Consider the following 19,793-nt stretch of genomic DNA (forward strand, 5'->3'; position numbering starts at 1 on the left):
GACAAATATTGGTGACTGATATCAGCCCAGAAAGCATCCCTGCTGTACAGGCTTCAGTTTTAGGCTGACAGTTCATCACCGATGCACTGCAATATCTTTATAGCACCCACAATATCTTTATTCTCAAACTTGTTGAAAAAGTCATACAAAGCTAACGACACTAGGTACTAGGCAGCAGATTTAAGTCATCATCTAATACCTATTGTTTGCAATTTGTTATTCTCTTTAAACCTTTTTACACACTGTTGTAATTTCACAGTTAAAGAACTACATCACAGGATTCAATGTATCATTTTATTTACATTTTTTCTTTGTACGAAATGCCCCCTTTTTAACTTGCAATTTCCAAAACACAATGGCTGGCCAAGCTTTAAAAGCATCCAACAGAGAAAACCAAAAATATACTTATTTTCTGAATGATCAGTTAAAAAATGCTCTAAAACAAATCTAGTTCAGCACACTTGTCCAGAATGAATATTTGCTCACAAGCTTTCATTCACGAATAATGTGTGAACTGCAATACTTTATATATATTTTTAATATAAAAATCTATGAGTAAACTACTGATTTAAATATCAAAAGCAACACAATGCAAACTAGGTTATAACTTCAAGAAACTCTACACAATACCATATATATATATATATATACTACAGACAGAAAAGTTATCACTGAATAAGGCTCAGACATTTGACTATTTCTCTGCCATTCACATTGAGAACAAGAATGTCCATAAAATACATATTCAAACAACAAATTGAAATACAAAAGATCAAAAAAATATATGATGATAGTTGGGTTTTTTCTTCTTTTCCTTATTCATAAACACTACAGACCAGAAAAAATATGCATCATAGATATAAAAACCTGATAATGTACCATCTTCAGAACAAATATGTAAAACCATTGCACACACCAGAAGCAAACATCTTACAAAACCCATGGAAATACCAAAGCCCTCAGGCTAATTCACTGTGGAAAAAGTCAGACACATTGGGTAAACAGGCATGTGTTTGCAGGCTCAAGGACATTGTCTAGTCTCATCCAAGAACGCCTGTTACTTACAAGGAAAGCACATGCGCTCGGAAGCACGGAAACACGAACCCAAAGCGCGATTCACCACTCAAGAAAACTTGACAGTAAACAAAGATTTTGTTTTGTTTTTTGTTTTTTGTACAGGAAGTGATAAATTTCACAGGATGAGTGAATTTGCAGCAATTTTCCTATTCTCACTTTCAGTCATATATATTATAGTATTTCACAGTACATTCTTTATCACAATTCAGGAACAGTCGGTAAGGGACCCCCTAACTTTATTTATTGCACACAGAAAGTCCACTGAAATGTTCTGGGCACTTTGACACTGTTCTCTTAAGTATTACCACACAGCAGCATTTATATGTTATATAAAATAATAATTATAATACCACGCCACACCAGTAAACACATACTTATATAATAATTCATATATGTATGCATCACATATACAAACATGCATATATCTGTGTACAGTTATATTGATAGATTGTTTCACTTATACTTTATGTGCAGTCCCATACCACTACAAGAAACACATCGCACTTGTAATTCATTGATTATGCATTAGTTCTGCATTATGAGATGGATGCGGACTGGGATGGGGTCTGAGTCACAGGACATGGAGGTCTCTGTGCCCATGTAGTCTCCAGCAGGTAATTTCTGACCCATTTCAATATATACTGATATTTCTGTCGGCTTTAACATCCTTTTAAACCAAGATAGTATGAATCCACTCTGAATTATCCCAGTATCATCTAAACGCCTGCAGGTATCAGAAAGTTATGGCCAGGACAGCACTTCAAGTTTATTCACATTCTATTAAGTCAACAAATATAATTAGGCTAAACTCTGCTCATTTTAGAATGTTTTTAAAAACACAGCTCTATACATATGATGTAAAGAGTGCTGTATGTGGACCTGGCTGATATGTTTAATATATATACTGGGAAGGATTGTTCATAAATCTTTAACCAAAATGAGAAACGTAATCATACTGTAATGTTCCTAGAAATTTCCTTCTGTGAAAACTGCCTGAAGGACTTGTGCTTAAGGCCTCTGGTTCACATCTTCCAAATCAATCCTCAATACAGATAAAATGATCTTTTTCCCTCAGGCCACAGGGACCATTAGCCATGATTGTATTTTCCTCTCTGTAAACAGAATTATACGTTCCAGGCGGTGGATGGATCCAGGGTGTCTTAAGGAAACATTTTTTTCTGCCCAAAATTAATTTCTTTGGCTTATCCAAATGATACAAATCATGGCCTTGAGCGGGAAATTTCTCCTCAACAGAATTTTTTTCTTTCTTTTTTTAAGCGTTATTTTCAACGTCGGTCTGAAGAGCAATATCCAGTAGATGCAGTGCACTCATCAATGGTGAACTGTGTAGGTTACCTTGAGGCAGAAAAGCAAATGCACCGCTTTCACACACCATGTGAGGTCCTGCCAGAGTCCTGCTACTATGGTACAACCCATCATATACACCGAGGTACGGGACTCATCCTCCCAGAGTTCATATAAACTACTTCCTGTTAAACAGGGCATGTCTGAGCTATAACACCAAAGCTAAAATACCCACCAGAATTTCATGTGTGGTGGTGAAGCAGCACCCATGTCGTGGGCTGCAGTTAATTGACATCACTGGAATCACTGCACATCACCAACACCACTGCGCTGCAAACCGCAGAAGGTGAGCCTAAGATACACGGGGCGGGGTTATGCATATCTGCTTGCCCATTTCACACTTTTTGGTCCATTTCTGTGCCACATATCAAAACTATATACGCCACTATTGCTATTTTGACTGCAGGCTGATTCAAATACCCTGTCTGAGTGCTATTGGCTGAGAGCGACAGGCAAACCCTCCCCTCAAAAGGTGCCAAACACATGATAGTCACACCGTGTAATACACTGGAGAGTTTCATTATTCGCACAGGCAATAAAAGACATTTCAGTACAGGGCACAATTCTCCCCAACTGCTCACCGCTCGCCAACATCCACACGCTACAGCACACCGCTGACCACCATCCACCGACAGCACAGGGCACAGGCCAAACTCCAGCAAAACCTCAATCAGACCAAGCACTGCCCAGGCTCTAATGCAATCAATACGTTTGTGTTTCCCTACCGTATAAAGACAAGGCCGTTTTAAGTGTAACATTACAAATAAATGTTTTATATCGATATATACTTCAAGCAGTGTGATTCAGATTTACAGGGAAAAACACACGCGCGAGCGTAGACACACATACTCACGCACACAAAAAACTCACATCGAACATCGGAACATCCAAGCGCGTACTCGAATAAGCCCAGACTACAAGCTGTCACAACGAGATCGTTTTCTAGTAAAAGTAACATGAACTGTTTAAAAAACCACAGCACTTTAAAATAAAATATAAGCACGTTTTTGTTAGTCATATAAAATACAAATGTAGTTAAGTTCAGCACAAAGAAAAAGAAAGGTTTTGTTGCTCAGAGTCCGTTAGCTTTTGAACTGGAAAGCCGTCAGGTTTTGACGTCTCGTGGTCTTGATGCTTGTGAAAATCACGGAAGGGAATTCAGGCACTTTCCAGTAAGGGGGGGGGCAGGCGGGGTGCAGGGGCGGAGGGCGGGAGTCTACTCGATTATAATGGAAGACAGTTCCTTGTTCGGGGAATTATCCTCCTCCAAAGCGTCCGGGGACCCGCCAAAGGCCTTGTGCTCGTCCGGCACCAACCCCCCCGCTCCGCCCGCCCCCGCCTCCTCTTCCTCCTCGTCCTCCTCCTCCTCGCGGTCGGTCAGGGGGCCCAGCAGGAAGGTGCTCTCGCAGTTCTGGGTGGAGGAGACCTGGGAGATGACGGGCATGTGGATGGAGGAGCCACTGTCGAAGCTCTGATCCGCCAGCTCGTACTGCCCCAGAGCCTCCTCCTGCACCTGGCTCAGGTAGTCGGGCAGGAGGAAATCGCTGAGGGGGCGGGGGGTGGAGGGAGGGAGGGAGGGAGGGAGAGAGAGAGAGAGAGAGAGCACGGGGGTGAAACCACTTTCTCCACCGCGCTGCGACACTTTAGCCAACGTCCAGCATGGCCGTCTCTGCAGAGGCTGGGAGTGCTTTCAAACAGAGCTGAATCTGATCAGGCTGGGCAAAAAGCTGAACACCTGCCTCTCTGCTTTTTCAATCCCACACAAGAAAATTCTGGAATCGCCCGTCGCGTAATATCGGCCTGAATAAATCATGATGACAAAATAAAAGACTAAAATGATGAAGAGAGAGGTTTCACACTGCAGCTGGTTCAGCTTCTTCAGACCTAGATTGCCCAAGAAGTTTCCATACCATGTAATGGCGTCAGGCATAGACATTATGCTTATAAAAATCCCTAAGTTAACGGCCCGTTTCACTCCCACCAGCTTGTGCGGCCTTGAGTTGATTAAGAAGTGGAAAAGTCCAGAATATAAAAGCAGATTTCTGTTTCATGTAGAATTAGATTAAGTGCAGTGAGAAAACATCTTAAGACTAGCCAAGATGACAAAAAAAAAAAGAACTAGCGTGGAAAGTTAGGGAAAAAAACAATGCCAATTACTACCCCTCCAGCTCAAACAAACTTTGGTAAAAATGAATTATAGAACCCCAGTCTTCCAAAATTATTACAAATTCCGTAAATCCTTCTAAACTCAACTTGACGTTCCAGCAGAATAGTCTAAAATAGAAGAAAAGTAAGCTTAACACTCAATTTCCCTTAATTAGGGCAGAATGGCCCAATAACGTCAGCCGAAACCCGACACTGTTTTCCCAGCCATCCCGAGCGTGGTGTAAGTGGCAGGGCAGACGGCTGGCAGGGCAGCGCAGCTCCTTCTCCAGCAGTAGCCCTGTTCACACCCCGCGCTGGAGCCAGCCACCGTGCCACAGCTACTGCATCACAGCCGCAGCCCTGGTACTCTACCACAGCCTCCGTCTGTACTCATTACCCCGATCCGTCTCAATTACGCAATTTCACTTCAGAAATGAAAGGCCTGCTAATGGGCCCTGCTAATATACCGCAGCTATAACCAGAGATAATACACCACAGCTACAGCCCTGGGACTGCACCATAAGCACAGGCCCCGACAGCTCACCATCAGAAGGTGACTTTCAAAGAGCCCGCCATTTTGGATCCTGATTTGCCCTGTCACTTTAAAAATGTACTAACTTGGAGTGATTACACATGATTCAGGTCACAAGTACATATAGCCTACACATCCAACTTCAGACATCTTTTTTTCTTCATGTGGCCTTTGCCTTTTTGTCAGTTTATGAGCAGCCGCTTAACTATTTTTTTTTTTTAATCCTCAGAAGATCAAGGCGTCGCCTGCTAAGGGATCGGGAATCAATTTTCCTGTTTTCCTCACACTGGAGTATTTTTCTGGAAAATTCTCACAGTTAAGCATTGTGTGAACTTTACTGGCATTAAATAAAATACAGACTGGCCAAGCGAAAAAAAACAGAAGCTTCACTTCCAAAAGCAGATTAGCATATGGCTAATATGGCACTCTCGCCACACTACAGAGACAATGCAATGGCAACAATGGATCCAAAATGAAGGGGCATATATGCTCAAAGCACCAGCATACAGTGCTGACCCCTTATACTACCCTCCACACTATATAAATTAGTATTCATCATTTTTTCCTCATAAATGTACACTTTGAATGTCAGAAAAAACATCTGCTCTCTGGGACAGGGCTGTGGTGGTTCTGTTCTATATTAACCCAGTAAAAAATAAAGAGGGCATTAAACGCATCACCCAGCACACCAGCTATTTGCTTCATGTTACAATTTTACGTACGACGAATTGTCATTAAGTGGGGGTTCGGGGCTGTTAAACTTGTTTTCCTGGACTGGGTTGAGTAGGGGCCCGCGCTGGAAGGGACATATGTTCTGAATTTTTATTTGTTTGTGATGTTCTTCTGAAATGGACAGACCCGAAAAGATACCTCCCGCTACTAAGCAGAGCAAAAAGACCCTAAAAAGGCTGATTTAGCACCAGTCACAGACAAGATATGATTGTTATTCCAGACTTAAAACAAACTCATGCAGCAGCAGTTACATCAACATCTTCTTAAGAACTCTTGCTGAGTTTGGTTAGGTTAAACTACATGGAAGTGCAGTTTCTACCTGTATTCTAGTCACATTTCTGCACTATATTCTAGATTTTAACCATTCTCTGTGTGCGGGCATTACACATCTGAACAATCCTGTCTTCAATTAAAAAACGACATCAGTCAAAACTGTAGAAAAACAGCCGTCTATTTGAAGACAAATATAATTGGCGCAATTACCTCACTAAAGCATTATAACAGTACAAATGTACGCATGTAAAATGTAATGCATTAATGAAATACTAGCCTAAAGCATAATGCATTCTATCTCATGTTAACGCTTCAGAGAAGATACCATGTGTGCTTAGAGGACCTTTGATGTTGGGAAAATCTAGGGTAAACAGAGGCAACACTTTCACTTTCTATGAAGAAACATACTTATGTACAATATGACACTTTCACAAGCAGTACGTACACATTCAATTCATAAAAACAGACTGACACAGATGGTCAAAGAATATGTCATCATCCACAGAAATCAACATTAGTGGAAGTGTTATAAATGTATGAATGTGGCACTTTGGCATCAGTGTTATTAGATGTATAACTTATTATTAATGCTTATAATGTTTATTTTGGTTCTTTACATAGGAACATAGGAACACAGAAAAGTATTACTAACACAATAAGGTTTGCTGGGAGTTTTAGCAAAAGCTGAATATTTGCATGGATGACAATCAGTGATTGCACGATTCCATTAAGTGAAATTACAGTCCTGTGACTTTCTCTTATCCAGGTTTCCATTATTGCTATATACACATACATATATATGCCATATACATATATTCTATGGCATTACTGTGAGCAGTGTCATTTCCTGTACACTAACCAGATGGCTTGCTCTGCATTCCAACATTAAGTTCTGTCTCACTACGGTTGCAGCTAAAACATTTTTTTTTAATCCATATTATGAATATTCATGAAAGGGCAAGCCACTCCTGATGCAGGTGGCAATGAATGTTCTGTCCTTAGGGATGCCTATTCATGCATATTCATTAACAGTGGTAAACTATTATAAAGTCCTGTCACCAATGGGATGGAACACAGGACCTGCCATCTGCTTAATACAGTGAATCTGCAGTGTTGTAGTGGTGCTGTGGATTGTGGTGATTTGTTTATCAGTATGGTGGTCATTCATGTGTGTGGATTGCGGTGATTTGTTTGTCAGGATGGTGGTCATTCATGTGTGTGGATTGCGGTGATTTGTTTGTCAGGATGGTGGTCATTCATGTGTGTGGATTGTGGTGATTTGTTTGTCAGGATGGTGGTCATTCATGTGTGTGGATTGTGGTGATTTGTTTGTCAGGATGGTGGTAATTAATTTGTGCGGATCGTGGTAGCTTGTTTGTGCGGATTGTGATGATTTGTTTGTGTGGATCGTGGTCGTTCATTTGTGTGGATCGTGGTAGCTTGTTTGTGTGGATTGTGGCGATTTGTGTGGATTGTGGTCATTTGTTTGTGAGCATTGTGGTAATTCATTTGTGTGGGTTGTGGTCGTTTATTTGTGTGGACTGTGGTAATTTGTTTGTGACAATCGTGGTAATTTGTTTGTGTGGATTGTGGTAATGTGTTTGTGAGCATGGCGGTAATTTGTTTGTGAGAATGGTGGCTGCTTATTCGTGTGGATCGTGGCAGCTTGCCAAACGTCTCACCTGCTCTGGAAGTAGTTTGCTAGCTCTGACGCCTCGTGGTTCAGACTCCTCAGGTGTACGATTAAATTGCCGGAGTTGGTGAACATGGCGCCGCACGTTTTGCACTCGTACACCCGCGGCTTGCGGATAATGTGGCGGGACACCCTCATGTGGTGCTTATATTCACCGAAGGAGGTGAAAGTGGCGCTACAGATCTGGCACCGGAAACAGCGTTTACCTTCGTGCTTCAGACGGTGCATCTTTAGGGAGTACGCCCTGGTGAACTTTTTCCCACAGCGATCACACTGGAAGGGCTTAATGCCTGCGGGGGGGAGAGAGCGCGGGTCAGTGGGCGGCTCACACCGAACGGGGAGGATGCCGGGGAAACGATGCAATCAACATTTCCCAGATTTGTGAAATTGTGCTCTTCCACTTCATCATCTCTTTCCAGGAAAAATAAATGATGAAGTGAATGACCGGGAAACTCAGCCAGTAATAGATAAAAACATCCAAAAAAAACAATAAAAATTTTATTTTTACTATCTGCAGAACATCAGACCACACTACATGTAGTACCCTACTTGACAGGACAGGACTCCCCAAGATTTTGATCACATCTGATGACACATAAAAGAACAACACTACTGTATTATATTAAAAACAATCATGCTTTTTGCTACTTGGCATTACATTTGTGAGTTAAATATTAATCATCGATACATGTACAAGTACTTGTCGTCTGTTAACTCAGCAATTTGGCACGTAGATATGACTTCAATACTTTAAGCTTTTGTCTTGAAAACGTTTCCATGGTTCCCACAGGTCACTGTAAAGTCAACGCCTGTGATGTCTAATCACATGTGCAATGCTTGAAGGGAATTCTATCACAACACAAAATTGAAAAACATTTTGCAGAGCATGACAAAATTACAAAAATATCTCATTCATACTGTAATAAAGCAACACAAGTTATATTTGGTAAATAATACTCCCACAATAAACATAAGGAACAATATATGGATTCAAGTGGCAATTTTGTCCTCTAAGCAACAACTGTCGTTCCATGGCTCAACTTTTCTATCAACTGATATTGTAATGGCTAGATTTATCATGAATGGGGGCTTTGTCTTTAAGAACTGGGGCTGCTGGTTGGCTCATCCTGTTGAGGCGCTGCTCTAGAGCTTGGATGGGCCCCATGGTCTGGCACTGAATGCCAGTCCTGACTGCGGCTGGCAGCCCCTCAAGGAGACCCACGCTTGGCTCCAGCTTCACGCAGGGATGGGAGGGCTACTGTCTGCCAGAAGGACAGTGCGATGAGCGCATGTGCACACTCCCCACACTCACGTCTGTGTGAACTGCGCCGGGATACGAAGCAGAGACTGGCATCCTGAGTCTAGTCTTCTAGACCAATCTCTGGAGCAGGGATCACTGACACTGTCCCCCGCCCAACAGCAGGAATTACAACAGGGCGCTGTCACACACTCTACACTGCCACACGTCCTGAGCAGGGGACTGAAAAGCACCAGAATGAGTGAAATTAAGTTGGCTCAACAAAAGTATTTCCATGAAACCGGCGCCTAAGGAATATGTATTAAAAAAAATTTTTTTTAAAAAGGTTCTTGCAGTGAGCAGGTTATTTACGGCCCTCATAAACGTGCCATGACGGAAAGATTAAGCCCTTTTTATTTTCTTCTTTCTTTCTTTCAATAAAAAATAAAATAAAAATATTTCTCTGGATCATTCCAGGCACATGTGCACTGCATTTCCAAGAGGCTCATTGCGTAGAGACGGATAAAGCCCATTTCAGAGATATGTACTGGTCCTGATTCAGTGGCATACAGTAAGCAGGGGGATCAGGGGAGATATTAAACAGACTGGCCCACTCCTCTCGATCCAGATGATTAGAGGCAGCAAGGCTGGCTTTACAGTGCGGCCAAGAAACTGATACAGTCACACTAACCCCAGTGTATTACGCTCTCACAAGTGCCTCACGCTGAACACTAACCCCAGTACCATAACCTCGAACACTAACACCAGTGCCATAACCTCAAACACTAACCCCAGTGCCTTACGCTGATGTAAAATACACAGGACAAAATGGCACAGAAGCACAAAGGCTGTTTGCATTAATAGCGTATCACTCTCAAAGAACTGCCTTCTCTCAGGTCGGTTACAGTGAGCAGTATGGGTTTGCTAAATCAGCTGAAAGCCAGCCTGCCCTGCCTCGTCTCTCCCCAGAGAGTCTGTGCTGTCTGAATGTGTCTTCTCTGTGATCAGCATGCTTTCTGAACTTTGTGCATGAAAGCTTCACAGTTTTCACACCCTCACGTAAACAGGAAATACAGAACACGAATGGAATCATCAGGCAAATCTGTCTTTGAAAGCTAACTGTTCAAACCCCTCTCTGTGCAGCTGTTACCTCAACCTGAACCATGCACAATGGCTTGCCTTCTCCACCTCCATCACTCTATCCCACAGACTCAACCCCCGTCTCCATCACACACTGCAGTGCACTAACTCAGACTCATCCCTTGCCTTTATCACACAGGGCAGCACACTAACCCAGACTCAACCCCCCTCTCTATCACACAGGCAGCACACTAACCCCGACTCATTCTCTGCCTCCCCTACACGTTGCACCACATGGCCCGCACGCTGACCCACGCGCACCCTTATTCAGATGTTCCACTGGCCTTCAGCGGGTTGGCCGTTTGAGCATGTGCGCACTAGACTCAGCAGTTTACTTTCCCCCTGCTCTCACTGTCTGTGTGAAGCCACTCGGGCAGCTCTGTTTCCAAGGCCAACGCTCTCCCAAATTCCAAGAGTGTGACTCACTCATTAGAGAAGAGTCATCCGTTCCACTAATTAGGCGGGAGCTAGATAAGGCGTGGGGGCGAGTGCACTGAGAACCGTGCAAATAAGTCACGCTGCAGCGATTTTCCGGGCAGGGCAGCGGTTGCCGGGGCGACGGAAAGCTAGCGCTAGCGGCGGGCGCCTACCTGAGTGGATGAGCATGTGCTGCTTGAGGTTCTGAATGCGGGTGAATCGCACCCCGCAGGTGGGGCACTGAAAGGGCCGGTCGGGCCCGTGCGGACCCGGCCTGCTCGAGGGGCTTATGTACAGGTGGTACGGGTACTGAACGCTTTCCAACCTGGAAACAAAAAAGGGACGGGAGGGGAGTCAAGGCCACGGTCTCAAATGAAAGGACAGTGAGCCCCTGAACACAGAGAGTGAGTGCGCAAACTGAAACATTACTTTAATGGCATTGCCGCATTAAAAATGTTTCACTGTTAAGATTTACCTAAACATTTAGCATTTCTGTTAACATTTAGAGATTTATAAGGTTTAGAAGCCACACCCGTATTTCCTACCAAAGGGCCCAGCAAACACTCACTGTGAAAGTGTTAGCGGAAACTGCAGTAGTTTACAGTTTAGTTTATAGGCATTTTAGCAGACGCTCTTATCCAGAGCGACTTACACTGTATCCAATTATACAGCTGGATACATACTGGAGCAATGCAGGTTAAGTACCTTGCTCAAGGGTACAATGGCATGGGAATCGAACCTTTAGGTTACAAGACCAACTCCTTAGCCATTATACTACACTGTCGCCTACAGTAAGGGCCTTTTGCTAAAGATACTATTCTTCTCCCTGTCCTAAGAAGGGCCAATGGGGGATGAGACACAGGAGCGGTGGGCGGGACTGTACCTTCACTTTAACTCCTAAAACCAATGAAACGCAGGCAGCGGATTACCTTTCGTCATCTTCAGCGTGGGCGCCCGTGTGGGACGTACCCTGCATGGAAGGCAGCCCCTCTGCGACCCCCTCATCCACAGACCCTAAAACCCAAAAAAGGGCGTCGCTGTTATAGGTCCATAAAAGCGCCCAAACGGGGAGGATGTGCTTCCACACACCCTTCTGTTACAGGGCCTTTAGCTTGACTGGCTCTTCCTGCTCTGTGCTGGGACAGAGGTCTGTGACTCTGCACGTGTGCACTGGAGTGCTCAGTGTTGTTGCTCATTTTACAGTGTTTCCCTTGGCAACTGCTGACAGTGTAAAATAAATGAGTCTTTAAACCGGACTGGCGAGAAATGTGAAAAAAGGAATAGAAAGATTGTAAAATACTGATACTGATTTTATGAGACAAGCCATCTGCTATTTTAACAGGCCCAAATTTATTACCCTCAAGCTAAATTTTCATAAATATCACCCTAGAACCTTGGCCCTAGAGTCATGCTAGAACTTTTCCTACGTACAAATTAAAATGGATATACCCTGGCCTTGTTGCCATGGACACAGTAAAAGAGCAGGGCGGGGTTACGCACCGATGGAGGAGGACTGCGGGCTGATCAGGAGGTCCTCCTGGGCCTGCTCGCTCCCGGGGACCGTCTGCTGGTCGCTCAGGGAGCTGTGGGAGGCGCTGATGGGCTGAGACGCCTCCTCCTGCGTCTCCTCGTCGCTCAGGCGCTCCACCTTCACGTGCAGGTCCTCCTCCTCTTCCTCCTCCTCCTCTTCCTTGGAGCCGTCGCAGGCGAGGTAGTCGGCCAGGCGGCGGGCGGCGGCGGGCGGGCGGGCCTGCACTGGGCCGCGCGGGCCCTCATCCAGCTTGGCCTTGTCTGAGTGGAAGCGGCGGTCCAGGCCGAAGGGGAAGGTCCACGGGAAGGCCAGCGAGGAGTCGGCCGCCTGGGCCCCGCCCTCGGGGAAGGAAGGGGAGGGGTTGGCCGCGGGCGGGGACTTGAGCGGGCTCGGGGGGGACGCGACGGCGAAGGCCTTGCGCTTGCGGCGGGACCCGCGGCGGGCGGGCGCGGCCCTCTCCAGCACGCTGCACTCGGACGACACGGGCGACAGGCTGGAGCCGTCCAGCGGGGTCAGCGTGCAGGCGGGCGCCGCCCCGGGGGCGGAGTCCCGCGGCTTCTCCTGCCCCCCGGCCCCGCCCCCGCCCCCTCCGTTCCACAGGATGCTGGACTTCATGAACTCGGAGCAGGTGCTGGCCACGGCGAACATCTGCATGTAGCTGGCGGCGGCCAGCACGTCGATGATGTTGTCGGTGTTGATGGACAGGGTGGCGGTGTAGGCGTACTCCAGCAGCGGGGTGAAGCCGCTCACCGTCACGTGGTGCAGGTCCAGCACGTGGTGGCGCTCCTCGGGCCGGCTCAGCAGCTGGGAGCGGAAGAAGTCGCTGCAGCAGGCCAGCACGGCCCGGTGCGCGGTGAACAGCTGGCCCTGCACGCGCAGCGTCACGTCGCACAGCTGGCCCTCGCCCCGCAGCGCGTTCAGCTTCTCCAGCACCTCCTGGCTGTGCGTGGGCGAGCTGTGCGTGAAGGTCTTTACGCCCATCTCGCCGCCCGCTCCGCAAGGCAGCCCGGGTTCACCTGCGGACCCAAACCGCGCCAGTCAACGCCTCCGTCTGTCGGCTGTCACTCAACTGACAGAGGCAAGGGGTTCTGAGACAACACAAAGATGATGAGAATCCTTTGAATAAACCTCTAAGACCGCTTTGCACAACTACTGTATCACTGGTATTGCACATAGGTATAGACGGATTCCCGATAGAGCATATCATCCATGACAGCCTGTACTTAACGAGTCAGGAACAAAGACACCACTGAAAAAAGGAGCAAAATGGTGAAGGAAAGATGTGAATGGGCGGAGGGATTGTGTCATTACTGTGGTTACGCCGGGTGCTGCAACAGTTGATGAAGTGAAAAACAAACGCAGAGGGAGAACAGGCGGCAGGGCACGGCTCTGCTCAGGCAAACAGGCCTCAAACACGCTCTGATAACACTGTCAGAAACACAGGGACAAAGAGCTCATTTAACCAGCTACCAGCGATGGACTGCATATGCACACACACACACACACACACACACACACACACACACACACACACACCCAAACACCCACACGGACAGAGACACAGACACACACACACACACACACAGAAACACAGACACAGACACACACAGTAACCGGATGAGCACGTGGCCAAGACAAGCATCAAGTCTTACATTTGGAAGCAACTGAGATCCAGATTGATTTCAGGTCTGTTGTCCTTTGGCAGGAGTGTGCAGGAACACACACAGACAGGCGCACGCACGCACGCACGCACTCAAACCAAAGTACACTTCTCCCAGGAAGAGTCAGTCACTGAACAAACTGCAAGGCAGCCAGGCTGTGTGTGAGTCCCCTCCACTGCCCGCCCCTGCTTCGCTCCATTCTGCAGTCCACCGGCTGAGCCGCAGTCGGAACGGCACCCTTCACGCACGGCTGCCGCAGTGGCTCCTGCGCGACCAGACAGGCACCGGCCCACCAATGGGAACCCTCCCTGCGCTACACCATGGCCAATTAGGCGCCACCGTTGGGGCTGCTGGCTACAGTCAGAGGCCAAGTCTCACTCCGTCTCCGGCGAGAAGTCTCGGATTCTCCTGAGCTCTCCTCAGACAGGACCGTATTCATCAATCCAGCAGCACCGAGATCTCCTCTTGGACAGCACGCTGCAACACTTGCTTGCTTCTTTGAGATTCCGGATGCACAGCAAAATATGAAGCGAAGCAGCAGCCTCCAGACAGTGCCTGCTTAGCCAAAAGCAACCTTCAGTCCATTCACACAGCTAATGAGCAACTTTCAGACATGCTCTCTCTCTTTCATTATTCTCTCGATTATTTTTATGCCTCAGTTCCTGTAAACTGTTTCATTACCAATACTACTCACTAGGTATTAAAACAACTCCACACTGTGGCACCTGGCAAATAGTTAATAAATCTAGAGAATCTAAAGTCCAATTCAGCAAACCTCAATATAATCAGCACAGTGGCTGAAGCACTAGACATATAGCTTTGTGTCTGGGGCTCTGCTTAACCTGTGAGGACCCATTCAACCTGCATAATAGTCATTAGGTGCTGTTACCAATGAATGGGCTTCTTCAACAAACTAGGACAGCTTATGGGCTAATTTAAGCCTTACAAAGCAACAGTACTCATTCATTGAGCAACAGCACTCTTTCGCACCACAGCTTTCCAGAAGATGTTTCTTAAGACAGAACGAGTTACAGAAACCTGAGCTTACCATACATAGTGTTAAACAGAAAGCAATCATTCTAAAGAGAAGAAAGATTACAGATAAATATTGTCTCTTCCTAGCTTTGTGAACATCATGAATCAAAGTATTACCTTGATCATGAATCAAGTTGCCCTAAATGACGTTGCTCTTCTGGCATCTAAAAATAAAAAGGATATAATGACAAGAGATAAAACTATGCACGACAATATTGGGGTGGTATTGGTATCAGCCGATAATAACTTAAAAAGACTGACAACAGTCGTAGCAAAATCAACATGGACAAATATAAACTAGCCTAGATATATCAGCCCCAGGATTTCCATGTCAAGCACCTGATACAATCTACGCCAAAGTTTCATTTCAAAACTTTCCTAAACAGTATCAACCAGGCCTCTTATTTTCTCAATGCAGCAAATAACTCAACAGGAATGAAGAGAGAGCAGGAGACCAAATGCCAAGTTATGTAAGAATAATCAAAGCAGATGCAGCCTGGAGGAAGCCAAGCCGGTCTGGAGACTAGCGCGGGACGCTGGACGCATGAGATTTCCCGTCGAACGCAGGCTCGGCTGCAAGGGCTCGCCATGGGGAATGTTCTCCGGCGCTACGCTGTAGCCGTAGCTGTCAGACACACCGAGGCACGCGGCTGGCTACAACTCACTCCAGCGGCAGTGCTTACTGCGATACAGCCCGACACACACCGGAAAAACACAAACCTTTCGTTCCTGGGTTCAGAAGCCAAAATTCCAATCAGTCCCAAGAGGAACTTGCAACTTACCAAAGTTCCCCATTAGTGCCTTTTATGTTTTAGACTCAAAACAGACTGGAGGTCAGTCAAGGCAACAGAGTTTCAGGGGGGACAAAGGGGAGGGGGGGGGGGGTGAAACTCTCCTTTACCAGCCAGGGAACACTACTGCCACTAGTTCATTTGTTACACATGCACACAATTTCAAAGAAATGCAGAAAAATAAAATTCCATCTAGCATTTTTTTCAAGCAGACTATCATAACCAGCTGCCCTGTAATGGAAAGTGATTGTACCGTTACATCTTAGCAGCATGGGTCTGGCAGCCCCGGTTTGCTAATGGGGTACTGGGTGGAGCTGATTTGGTGAGTGGGTAGGTGCAGTGCTCCCACGTGCTCTTTGGATGAGAAATGCAGGAATCAGTTGAGATTTTGGGAACTGTCTACCTTACCAAGTTAAAAAAACACAAAATGTATATATCAAACAAATGAAATGACCTTGGATGTTCTCTACCAACATAGAAAGCTCAGAATCAACCAGGTTTGTAATGTTATTTCTGTCACATATGTAGCATGCCGAAATCTCAGGTAATAACCAAACACACACAAAAAAGGCCTGTTTTATTCCACTTGACTGATGTAGCCCTGGATGGTCCCGAATACCTGCCTTAAACAGAGAACCAGTCCACCCCATGTCAAAAATCACACAAGCTCATCCTGCTAAGGCCTAATTCTCTTTGAAAAGTCTCACCTCTCCTGTCACATTTCCTTCAGTTTTCAGGAAGCTGCTGGAGACTGACTCTACCTAATGGCACACTGTGGTGCCATTGTATTACAAGTAAGAAAAATGCAAGTAAGTCACACTTAACAGGCCACAGAGCACCGTGACATATTCACAATTATTCCCAGACTCAATGCCATGCACTAGTAACAGTAATATAATGAAATGGAATACATACAATGAAATACAGACTAATGCAATGCGCATCAGCACATTGTTTTAATTAATGATGCACATTCACTGTATCGGAATTAACGAGCATACACACAAAATATAGCTACACTGGTGTATAATTTTTGATCAAGCGTGTTGCTTTTCATAATGTTAAGTTCTCCGCAGCCTGTGCTCTGATGGAAGTGCCTGTTTTGCCAAGCTGTTTCTATTGTATGCTTGGCAGAAAATCCATACAAGTAACAACACTCAATCAATAACAGGTTAATCATCTGAAATATTTTAGATACCACTGCTATAACTGAACATTTTAACTGACAAGGATCAGCTCCAAAATGACTGACAAAAAAAAGATCAATTAGATGGACTCTCACTGTGGTTAGGGCTAAGACTGACAACATGACATTATTTTGAAAAGAGTGTATGTGTGTGTGCGTGCGTGCGTGCGTGCGTGTATATATATATATATATATATATATATATATATATGTATGCAGGAATTGCCAAGTCTGGCTGTCTGGAATGTCTAAGGGCTCCAAATCATTGTCTGAAGCTGCAAGAGGTCATCTGGGGGAAAAAAAATACTATATTTTTGCCAGCCTGCCACCCACACACTCAGCAGGTTGCTTGGGCTGATGGAACGAGCTGATGACTAAAATTTCACAGGTTTTTTTCTAGCAAGAAGAAAACAGAAACCTACATCTGACATGCATTCAAAAAGTCCCATTAGCAAATTAGTTGCTAATTTTGAAATTTTACATTTGACAGTCTAGCAAGTTGACTAAAGAAATAAAACGATGGATGTGACATCACAATTTAAATTAATTAGACTTTCAGTCAAAATACATGTTCAAAAATATCTGGATCACTCAAGTGTATTTTCCAATCAAATGATAACTTTACAATTAGGCCTACCTCAAGGATCTGCATGAAACAAGGAATTTTTTTTTCCACAGCACATTGATGGAGATTATGACATTTAGCCTATCTGACCCAAAGATGCAGAAAAAACACACCTCAAGATTACTTTAAATGGAAACCATCTGTGGATCCTGGTAAGCTATCATAGGTGTGCAGTCACAATGAAAACACTGAACGAAAAAACAAAAAAGACGCCAGATGATTTTTTTTAGCTTGGTATCGATGTATATCCGTTAACCACATTGGGATGCTGTATCCATTAAATAAGAGTACTAAAATATTAGTATGCAAAAGATTAATTTTATTTTTCTTTGGTATTCACAGATTATATTACATTGAAAAGTGATTTAGATTTAGCCTACTTAGTGCATTTCCTGAAGGTGACTTGGTGTGAACCTAAATACACATACAACTGGATAAATGTGAAAGCTAACACCTGACTGTTAACTGACATAACATATTCCAGTGCTATGGTATGAGTGGCTCCCACTCATTCTCATCAAAAGCTTCTGAAACTTATAATTAATGACAGTTTAAAAGTTTTACAGCGAAGGGAAAGCAATCAAGGCTTGAAAACAGAAATAATACGCCACACCACTACACCACTATTTTTCTGCCCAAACTGCAGTGTTTGAAATTTAAAATGCCATATACCTACACCTATGAATAGTATGACGAAATATTCGTGATTTCTAATTAATTCTTAGATCAATTAGCATTCATGTTGTGTTTGGGTAAGCATAAAAACGTTATATATCCGTCACTAAAATCAATTTACCAATGCTGTTACCATTTAGGGACAACGTGCGACGTTAGCTGAGCTATACAATCGGTTGAATGCCGATGCTTTGGAATGGCACTCCACAAACTAGCTAGTAGTAGCTAACCAAAGTTGGCTCGCTCCTGTGTAAGCGAAAGGGAAAGTGGGGGCGGGGTTAAAGGCAACCAGCTCTTTTGTGGTTTGTTTATAATGACTTCCCAGCGTGCAGCAACTGTGGCTCGCGGTATAAACTGCCGTCAGCACGTGCTGATTAACCAGCCAGCGAGCTAACGGTGCACAAACGGTACAACTTAACAGTCACGGGCCAGACCGTACAGTTACTTAGTCGCATACCTGGGCATAGAGAAGGTTTGCCATTTTAACTTCTTGGCAAGGTCTCAAACTAACTATGTAACAAACATATGAAAGAGGGTATTTAACCAACAAACTAGCTAACTGCAACTTATTTCCACGTTAGTCGGCTATCTAAGCAACGCTAATGCTCATTTGAAATCAACAAATTGATGAACGCGCATAGTCTGCTCGTGTTGGCAGAAAACTCGAAATCATTTACAGTCACACAAGTGTGACCCGATATGCATACATTTCCCACTCTTGCAAATAAATCAATTTGGTATATGCATCACAGCCGGGTTGCTAATTATAAAGTTAGCTGGCAAATAAAACGGCACTTCTCGATAGCCTAACGTTAGGTTACCTCGAAACGTAGCTACGCCATAAACGCATTCCCCATTCATCACAAACATGTTCGCTGTCGAACCACAGTTCATTCTCGGCATTTAAGTTACCTTGCACAAGAGAAAGAGGAGTGATCCGGCCTGTCGTATAACTGAAAGCCTCAGGTTTGTAGACAGAGTATGACCCGGGTAAACACACCACGGTTGGGCGTGAAGCACACAGGTTTAGCTGGTAAGGCTGCTCACCGCGCCAAATGAAAGTCCCATTCTCTGTCAATTGTAGCGACTAGGAAACACCAGCATCCAACACCGTTTTGTCGAACGACTTACTAGTTTAATGTTATATTTAACAGCGCTACAAATAGTTTGAAAGTTTACTGTACAGTCCCATCCACTGTGTCTTGCTCCTTTGTCCCCGCTGTGTGGATATTTTGCACTTTATTTTTGTCCCATAATGCAACGCGCAGCGCTGTTCAAAGGAGTACCACCAAGACAAGAGGAGAGAGGCCAGTCCATGCAGCCAACTAGTTTCAAATAATGAAACGATTTATGTATTATTATTATTGGATATATTGATGTTTGCCTTTACAAAACTACAAATATTATGGCATGTTATTAAAATAATGTCTGTTATCATTCATTTGGGATATACATTTTTATAATTTAAAATGATAAAAATGACAGTCTAGACTAGGTTGTGTTGATCACAAATGTGAGTTCCTTTTTTTTTTTGATCACACGATTCCATACTCTGAATCAACACAATCTGAAAGCTAAATAAGTGTCAGAATATTTTTTGCAAGGCACTATATATAGTTGAATTGTGGTATTATTCCCTTAAAAACAACACAAACAGTGTATATCAATTGACTATGCA

General features: G+C 44.6%; 1 protein-coding gene across 3 annotated transcripts; it reads right to left on the reverse strand.

The window, feature by feature from the left end:
- Positions 1-280: 280 nt before the first annotated feature.
- Positions 281-19,398, reverse strand: zbtb44 (zinc finger and BTB domain containing 44). Of its 3 annotated transcripts, none has more exons than XM_035385438.1 (6): positions 19,163-19,398; positions 12,112-13,158; positions 11,541-11,625; positions 10,785-10,936; positions 7,807-8,107; positions 281-3,986 (listed from the first exon to the last, which is right to left on the reverse strand). In XM_035385438.1, exons 2-6 carry the CDS (start codon positions 13,121-13,123, stop codon positions 3,659-3,661), a joined length of 1,878 nt encoding a protein of 625 aa, XP_035241329.1. In that variant the 5' UTR covers positions 13,124-13,158; positions 19,163-19,398; the 3' UTR covers positions 281-3,658. The 3 variants fall into 3 exon arrangements, with proteins under 3 accessions (XP_035241329.1, XP_035241328.1, XP_035241330.1); XM_035385437.1 differs by having other exon boundaries at positions 19,028-19,398; XM_035385439.1 differs by having other exon boundaries at positions 3,827-3,986; positions 8,024-8,107; positions 19,028-19,398.
- Positions 19,399-19,793: the final 395 nt, after the last annotated feature.

The sequence above is a fragment of the Anguilla anguilla genome, chromosome 12 (genome assembly GCF_013347855.1).
Source record: "Anguilla anguilla isolate fAngAng1 chromosome 12, fAngAng1.pri, whole genome shotgun sequence".
Taxonomy (NCBI): domain Eukaryota; kingdom Metazoa; phylum Chordata; class Actinopteri; order Anguilliformes; family Anguillidae; genus Anguilla; species Anguilla anguilla.

What these genes read in the sequence shown, in the direction of transcription:
- zbtb44 (XM_035385438.1), bottom strand. Translation starts at nt 13,123, where the DNA reads ATGGGCGTAAAGACCTTCACGCACAGCTCGCCCACGCACAGCCAGGAG. An exon ending in CACGCTGAAGATGACGAAAG is followed by an intron (nt 10,937 to 11,540) that starts GTAATCCGCTGC and finishes TTTTGTTTCCAG; the next exon opens with GTTGGAAAGCGTTCAGTACC. An exon ending in GCACATGCTCATCCACTCAG is followed by an intron (nt 8,108 to 10,784) that starts GTAGGCGCCCGC and finishes TCCCCCCCGCAG; the next exon opens with GCATTAAGCCCTTCCAGTGT.